The 9,112-nt window shown below is 39.8% G+C and overlaps 1 protein-coding gene across 2 annotated transcripts in view; it reads left to right on the top strand.

The window, feature by feature from the left end:
• The first annotated feature begins 8,729 nt into the window (after positions 1-8,729).
• The window catches only part of slc44a1b (solute carrier family 44 member 1b), a 35,069-nt gene continuing 34,686 nt past the window's right edge, over positions 8,730-9,112 (top strand). For both annotated transcript variants that reach the window (XM_056600280.1, XM_056600279.1), the window contains exon 1: positions 8,730-8,794. In XM_056600280.1, the coding sequence (XP_056456255.1) occupies positions 8,741-8,794 (54 nt within the window). In that variant the 5' untranslated portion in view covers positions 8,730-8,740. The remainder of the gene's footprint in view (positions 8,795-9,112) is intronic.

Below are 9,112 nucleotides of genomic sequence, written 5' to 3'. Positions count from 1 at the left end.
TTGTCCCATTTGATGCCCGCAGGGTAGAATCTGCAATTATCAGTCCTCTGGGGACCTTGAACCATCACAGGAATGCGTCCTGGAAGTTGCCGTAGTTAGCGGGAAAAGAGATTGCACAAACGCGCGCTTTGGACATTGTTGGTAGCCTACTCATTTTGTTCACTTAAGGATAGAATTAGGCTTATTTATTTTTCAGACTCAAAGCGAGTCGCTTCTACCCTTAAGACAATGTCCTACTTACACAACCCATGTTGCTGAAACTTGAAGTAATATGTACTGTTATAATATAAAATAGGCTATATAACATAATATAATTATTATATATAATAAAAAAGATATTGTTTGTTCTTAGCTAGCATGTCCATAAACTGAAATGGTCCATTTTGAGCATAGCTCATACGTATTTCCAGCAGAGGATAGCTGTAGGACTACTGGACAATAGAAGGAATTAAAGAGTTATTTAGATCAGGGGGAAATCAAATCTTTTTACTCTCATGGCTTGTAGACATTCAGTTTGTTTATATAACAATTGGATGAGTGTGCTACCATATTAAAGAGAGACACAATGCAAACACTGAAATCATCTGTTGTATCCGTTGTATGTGGACCTATGTGATTTGAAAATATTTGTTACAATTCTGGGTCTTTAAGGACATCCATTACATCTCTCTGTCTCACTCTCTCACTCTCTCTCTCTCTACACAAGGAAGTCAGCTTCCACCGGCCTGCTAAGTAGGTGAAGGGTGAATTATGTCATCTGACCGCAAGTCACCCGTGAGACTGTCGTCTCCCTGCCTCCTCGGCACAAAAAACAACAATCTGAGAAATGATGAATAAGCAGGAATAGGTCATGGAGGGAGAGGAGGAGGAGGAAAGCAGGACAAGGAGGAGAAGGAGGAGGTGTATTTATTTACCAAGCTTGGCAATAACAGCATATCCATGGCTGTACAAGTGTTGTTATAAACAATTTCAAATAAAGAATGGTACACCCGACAAGGTGATTGGTTATTAACATTTAAGAAGGAACCTTCTTCCAAAGTTCTGGCCTTTAAGTCCAAGGAGGTTGGCATGAACCTACATCATGTACACGCACACGCACACACACACACACACACACACACACACACACACACACACACACACACACACACACACACACACACACACACACACACACACACACACACACACACCGATTTTGTGCAGAGACTAGAAGAAATCAGCTACCCAGTGACTCCATTGGTTGGCAGTTCTGTGACCTAATCTATAATATATACTGTAAATACCTTTTTTTATTAACCTTAATTTTACCAGGAATATTCCCATTGAGATAGAAAATCTATTTCCCAAGGAAGTCCATGCTAAGAAGGCAGCATGAAAACATAAAAGTTTCAGATTTAACATTTAAAAAACAAAATTCTGATTTAAAATAAAATACAAGACACAAAACACAATGAGACAAATCACAACAAAGCATAAATTCCATTGTCAGTAAGTCAATGATCAGTTCCGGAAATGTACAGTTTGTGATTAAATAGTCCTTAATCCTGCTTTTGTAATTGTTCATGGTGATTTGGGATTCCAATTTAAGGTGACCCAATTTCATCCTTAGTTTTTTAGTAATCCACTCAATGTATTGTTCGAAAGAGAGATTTTCTTCTAGGATAATGCTCAGGTAATTGTAGGTTTTGACTCTCTCAGTCGCATTTTAGTTAGAGTAACAATCTGGTAGTCATTAAAATCAGATGTTTTTCTTCTTGAAAAGCAAATAATTTTGGTTTTGTCAGTATTCAGTCTTAATTCCTGTAGGTTTTGCTGAACATTAAAAGCTGAAAGGAGGTCCTTAGTTGCACTTAATAAAGATGAAGCAGAACTATAGATAATGGTGTCATCCGCATAAAAAAAAGTAAATATATTCGTAACATTACAACACAAATTATTTATATAAATCCAAAATAAAATAGGACCCAAAATGGAACCTTGTGGGTCACCATTATGAATATTCTTAGACTTACACTTTGTGTGCTATCGCGCAGATAGTTTTAAAACCATTCAACAGATTTTGAGGAAATTCCTAGCTTCTGTAATAAAACAGAGTGGTCGACTGTGTCAAAAGCCTTTGATCAGTGTAAGAATAGTGCAGCCCAGTGTTCTTTCCAAATTGCTGTTATTATGCCATTTAGAACCTTCATTATAGCAGCGACAGTACTATGTATCTTTCTAAACCCGGATTGTAAATCATTAAGAATCCTTTAATTTTTTATAAGCCCTTCCAGAATCTTGCCCAGAGCTGAGAGTTGAGACATAAGCTTATAACTGTCAGGGTCTGCTGGCCACCACCCTTCATCAATGAGACAACGTAGGCTGGGTTCCAAACTTTTGGAATTTTACCATTTTCTATAGTCAGGTCAAAAATGTGGTTTAATGGTTCAGTAATAATCTCAGCAGCAATCTGCAACAAATGGGGATTCAATCCATCATGGCTAGCTGAATTCTTAGTGTTTATTGTTTTTAGAACATCATGTACCTAAATAAAATCAAGTCACAAGGGAGCTTTTGCCTGGAGTAGGAAGAGTTTTGAGACGTTTTAAGTGGCAGTTCCCTTTCAAACAGCATGCCTGTGGAGATAAAATACTGATTTATAATAAATAGCAACTTCGTTTTGTCTGTAATGATTTCATTGTCCAGTTGGATTTCATTTGGTAACACACTGTCACTTCTGCCTGAATACATTTGTCTTAAAAACCTTCCAGAATTTTGAGGTATTTTTCATCTCAGTAACTTCTTTAATTTTATAGTCTGATTTAGTTTGACGTATCAAGGAAATACTTTTATTCCTCCTATACCGAAATTGAATCCAATCAGAGCGACTTTTGGAATTTCTTGCAGTTGTCCAAGCTAGATTTCGCTAATGAAGTTATTCAGAAAGGTGATCAGTGAACAATGGATTGACACAGCCTTTAACCTTGTAGCGTGCTTATTTATAATATCTAAGAAAAGCGATTTAAAGTAAGACAAGACCATATCAGGGTCGGGCATCAGACATACTTTTGCCCAGTCACATAAATGAAGATCATGTAAAAAGGCTTTCTCACAAAAATATAAAAAAAATATTTTGGTTATGATATGTGGTTTTAATTTTGGAAGCTTTATGTCTCATACTGCAGCAATTACACATTGGCCACTGATGTAATTTACTTTGTATTTGAGGGGACAGTTTGTTAAAAACAGGTCAAAAAGCAATGACTTTTCAGGGTGTTTAGGAGTCCTTGTCGGTAATTCTATCATTTGTGTCAATTGTGCAGTATCACAAAAACATTTGAAAGGATCAGAGACCGGAGAAAACCCATGGTATTCAACATTAACCAAAGACTCCGATAATGAGGATAACACAACCTTTATTAAATTAAACTTAAGTAATTCATATTGTTTAGGAACTGACTTTGATGTAAGAACTATTGTCTGAAATGTTTTCTTTGTGTATATTACCACTCCGCCACCTTTAGCGCGGCAATCTGTACGAAAGATGTTGTACCCATCCAAATGAACAGGACTGCCATGTCTCCTATGCAACCATAATGTCAGCATTTGTTAAATTTGCCCAAATTTTAACCATGTCTATTTTTCGCAAAAGGCTTCTCATATTCATATGAGTAAAACCGATACCAGTTATATTTAAAAAGTCAGCAGGGGTCTGTAAACACATTGTGGTAGTGGCAGGTCCTGGATTAGGCTGCCCATTCTCAGATTATAGGAACAGAAGTGTGATGATACCTCAGTGTGTGTCTGTAATGATAATTTTTTGTAATATCAGATCTGTTCAAGAAAACAGTCTAAGAGTTTTCTGATGGGATGAAATAGTTATTGAACAGAAGGAGGCTTAAGAGATGCTTTAAGTTTGCTTGTTGAAGGATAGGGCAAACACAGGATACCAAGCACCCCTCGGAGCCTGTCAGCTCCTGTGCACTGGTCGACTTTGAATTATCCAGTGTACCAGTGTGCACTGTATGCAAAGACACACTCTGCCAACTTTGCCCATTTCTTTCACGTTCACACACAGGTATAAAGAACAGGGCCTGGAGGGAAAACATTTTACTTGCCATGGTTAGTTTATGACACAGTACTTGAGATGGGTTGCAGATAGTAGGCCTGGAGATTTTTGCAGTGCTGCTTTGGGGCCCGGAGATGTTAGCATGGCTGCTACCTGGAGATGTTAGCAGGGCTGCTGCTGCCAGAGGCCTGTAGCCTGGAGATGTTAGCAGGGCTGCTGCTGCCAGAGGCCTGCAGCCTGGAGATGTTAGCAGGGCTGCTAGCTGGAGATGTTAGCATGGCTGCTAGCTGGAGGTGTAAGTAGGGCTGCTATTTGGCGGTGGCCGCGGGTCTGCTGCTGCCAGGGGCGGAGATGTTATGAGGGCTGCTACCTGGAGATGTTAGCCAGGCTGCCTGAGGCCTGTGGCGTGTTTGGATATCCATACTTCCCGTACTTACGATAGTTAGTTTGAGTACGTAGGGCATTCCAATTATGATCAGGCGGGTGACTAGCCGCGGCAGTCGTGAACATAATTTCCAGTGAGTGCACCCCAGAGTATTCGATTTGGAACAAAACTCACATCGGAAAAAAACATCATGGTGTAATATGTTTAAGTGTACTCATGGAAGTATGGATATCGGAACACAGTGCTGGAGATTAAGTCCGGTGTGCTCAGTATTACTACTTCACTAAATGAGTAGTAGCATTTGATTCCAAACACAATGACACAAAAAAAAGAGAACACAGACAGAGAGACATAAACACATGCAACCTAACATGATGCCATCATGGATTGTTATGGTGAAACTTAGGCTGTTCTGCGTGCATGAGGTCATGGGCTCAACCCCTTGCATCTCCCAAGGCTAGGTCTAAAGCCCATCAGGCCTATGGCTTCTCTAGGGGAGACCATTCAGGCGGGAGGCTCTGGTGGTTAGGGTGTTGGTTCGATCCCCAATGTCTGTAGTCAATACAGTAGCCTACCCTACCGTAAACCACCTCACAGGATTCTCACCAATAGGAGGGTTTATATCATCTGATCGGAAGTTAAATACATCAAGTTCAAGCCTGTGATTTGGGAAGTTTTATTCACATAATGATGGTGAAAAAGCTTGGATTCTGGTGACAGGCTGACAGCCTGTGCACCCTTCAGTACAACGTCTGTGGGATTTTTCCTGGTGAATACAGACGGTTGTTAAATGGGAAGGAAACATTCATACCAGACTGTAACCAGATCCTGTCTCAAGTTGAATGACGTCTCATGTTACAGGATCCACGGCATCGTGGATGCGCCGGAGTCTGCAGCAGATCAATAGTGACCTCTTTATCAGCCCGGCTGTGAGTGGACTTGGGCGCCATATTTGTTTATTTTTGGTGCAATCAATACACTTTAAAAATATCATCCTTGTTTAGAAGGTGCCTGGGGGTTTCTGACTTAGCACTTATATTATCACAATTGTCAACCATTTAACGCAGTTGTTCTCAACCTTTGTTGAGCAAACGCCCCCCTGACCCTACCCCTGATCCTCTGGCGCTAACAGCAATGAATGCCCTCTGAGTCGGTTGTGGTGAAAGAAATATAAATACATTTTGATGAATTTTCATGACATGCAAATGTCTCACCTCTGATTGGCTAACAGCACTGTCCATCACTGTAATAAACCCAATTAAACTTCCAGAGCGACACGGGGGGGAAGAGAGAGAGAGAGAGAGGGAGAGAAGGAGAGAGGGAGAGAGGGAGAGAGGGAGAGAGTGAGAGTGAGAGAGATCTATTCGCCAAAAAAGAAGAGTTGGTTGGATTGAACATTCATCCACCGTGACTAAAATGAAAAGAAAAATCACGTTCCCAGCGCCCCCCTAGGTTGTGCGAACGCCCCCCAGGGTGAGAAACCATGATTTAAAGGATAACTCCGGTGTAAAATGGATCTGGGATATGTTTAAGATGATAACGAGATGGGATGTTCGTTTGGGAGCACAAAAGCGCATGTAAACGCATTCTTAAATAGGCTGTTTTTAGACGATTCTACCAAAACGCTATAAACTGGGAACCATGGGGGCATCTTGTCATGGTCAAAACGAAATCACTATTTTAAACCACTTAAAAGGCTAGAGGTAGCCCGACACTTCTTTGGTAGTATAATATGGGTCTTAAAATATAAAACGAGGCATTGATAACTTTTTAAGTGTACAGATTGTTTATTAAAAATTACATTTTATACACACAATACCATCAGTAGTTCACCCGTGGACGCCATCTTGTCTTTAAGGCTCGATTAGTAGATTTGCGAACACAGAGCTTCAGTATTGATGATCGATGTGTCACGTGTACGGCTGTACACCTGAACGAGAACTGGGGGTGTGTGCTGTGCAGGGCACGAACGGTTTTGGAGGGCAAGATGTCCTTTTGTCAGGAATTGTGAAGTCGTCCGGATTAAAATGTCGACTACAGACACGGTAATCCTTAGCTTTCAGCGTTGGAATTGCAACACAACAAGCCACTACTTCAAATTAGACTCCCGCAGAGGTAGCCTTGCTACAATTTGTACTCTTAAATGCCATTGGAATTGGTATTGTTCAACGTTCATATTTCAGACTTGTTCCATAGTGATACTGATACCAACGTCTATGAAATTTGCCCCCTATGCCATCAACTCATTTAGCAGAAGCTTTCATCCAAGGCAAACTAGTGAAACTTCAAATACGTAACCCTAGTCTACTTTAAAAAAAGTTGATAATTTTTTTTTCTAAATTACACCATTTATAAGTAAATTAATGGTATTAGTAAACAAACTGACTTCTGCTTTTGCTTTAAATCAAATTGATCGCTATAGCTAATCTGCATTTCATCATGCTGCACTTTTTGTAGTTGCGCCGGTAGGTTTATAAAATAAGCATGAATAAATGTAATGACCGGAGTTCAACCCCAGGTTGCTTTTACCAAATTAAACTACAGTATTGCTTATCAGAATTTATTCTTATGGCCTCAAACGAATCCTATCGGCCCCTAAATAATAAAATAAAATGTAAAAAAGAATAAAAATGTATGTAATGTAAACGCGAACGACTATTGAGTCTGCCCTGCTATGTGACTCTATTCCAACAGAGGGCGCTGTCTACATCTAGATTGGACTGAAGGCCTCACGTTGACTTGCGTTGGTGATTGCGATGACAGAATCCTTGACTAGGAGGAGTACTTCAAAAGGTAGAAATGCATTGTGATTGTATTGTTTTTAACAGATTGCACTTAATATTTAGTGGTCCAAATTAATAGAGAGGCAGAATAATTTTACAAGGCAGCCTTAATAAATGAATCTCTTACCAAATTCAAGTCGTCTTCATGCTTCAGAACTGTTTCAATTCAGTTGTCCAATATGTTGCACTTGTCAAATTGATATTGGTCGGTAAAGCCCTCTGGACAAAATGTGGCCCACCCCTGCCATACATCATTCTGAAATGTTCCCCGACCCTGGAGTCTCTTGGCTCAAATGCTGCATCTTCCCTGTAAGCCAAGTAGCATATAGAGCTCAACAACTCTATACAGCAACATACTTGCATTCTTTTTTTTTATCAAGTATCAACACATTTTTGCAGTACATTTCTTTATGCCTTTTTATTTCTGTATGCCATGTCTTTAATGCCAAATATTTTACTTCTTACACCTCCTAGGATTTCTCATTTACCCCACTGGGGTTTTTGAGTAGTCATCCTCGAGTATTGATAAATAAAATATTTTTATGCAAATTATTGTGTTGAGGTTTTTTTGTTGGCAGGGAAGTATGCCAATAGCTGTCCAGTGGAGTTTAATTAAAATGATATAAATGGTGCGATAAGCTTGAATACATTTCAATAAGTTCAGTTCATTGACTTATGGAGCAATGTAATAATGGTGTGTGTAATTTTTTTCACATCTCTGTCACTTTATGTAATATAATCCAAGACAAATTTTCATACTGTTTACAAAGTGAAGGTCATCCTAAATGACCTGCAATATGTATCCTTTATAGCTTGTTGAAACCTCGGCATTCTCTCGAGAGACTGGAAAGCGGTAAGAACGTATAAGGGTCACTGAATAATTACATGGCTCTGACCTGTGTCCTTGGTACACGTTATATCATCACAAACCACCACTGAAAGATGTAGCCATCTCTCCTATGGCCGATCACAAAAACTATTTTCAGGACACCATGAAAACATCGAATAATTTAAAGCAGAGGCTGAGAGAAAATGTATCCACCCAAACTGTAATGTACAGTCTTGATTTATCTAGCTTTTTACAAAAGCTATATAATACTGACATCTAGTGGACACATGCTACATTGCAAATAAATACACAAGAGACCTATAGAAAGGGTGTCGTTATTCATACTATGACGACAAACACTAATTTACTATACATCCGTTAGGTCATTTAGGAATAAAATTATAACCTTGCTCTAAAGTAGGTATAATCGACGTGTTTGTCACGTTCCAATTTTTTTTTCTTGAATTTAATATTTGTGGGCATATAGGCTACTATTTTCACACATTTCGCGACACACAAACAAGCTTTCTCTCTTCGGTTTTTGTGTGCGTGTGCGCCTGTAACTCACCAACGCGCACACTCTCCCCCCCTGGTACAGCAAACAATAGTACAATGGCTGCCAGTGTTCCCTTAAGCCTGGTATCTGTGTGGCATCGCTATGGTCCTCACAGAATGTTGGCACTACCTAGAAGATGGACCCCAAGAGACTGCCACCGGGAACCCATCAAGAAGAGTTTAGGAGGAGGGTAAGAGACGCCTCCATGGTCGCAGTCACATGCATTTTTGTTTACTTCTGTCAAAACTTAGTACATCGAATGTCTTCATTTTTCTAATGTCACGGTTGACTGTGTTTTCTTCTATAATGTATGTAGGACTATGTGTGTGTGTGTGTGTGTGTGTGTGTGTGTGTGTGTGTGTGTGTGTGTGTGTGTGTGTGTGTGTGTGTGTGTGTGTGTGTGTGTTGAGGAAACAAGGCAGTTACAGCCCATGGAAGGTGTGTTATATTGTGTTGTGAGTATTGCTTGGATTGGCAGTTTTTGAGGCTTGAGGCTTCTTGCAGGCCC

The sequence above is a fragment of the Gadus chalcogrammus genome, chromosome 10, assembly GCF_026213295.1.
Source record: "Gadus chalcogrammus isolate NIFS_2021 chromosome 10, NIFS_Gcha_1.0, whole genome shotgun sequence".
Classification (NCBI taxonomy): Eukaryota; Metazoa; Chordata; class Actinopteri; order Gadiformes; family Gadidae; genus Gadus; species Gadus chalcogrammus.
The sequence above is the reverse complement of the archived record's forward strand: the minus strand, read 5'-3'. Positions and strand labels throughout refer to the sequence as shown.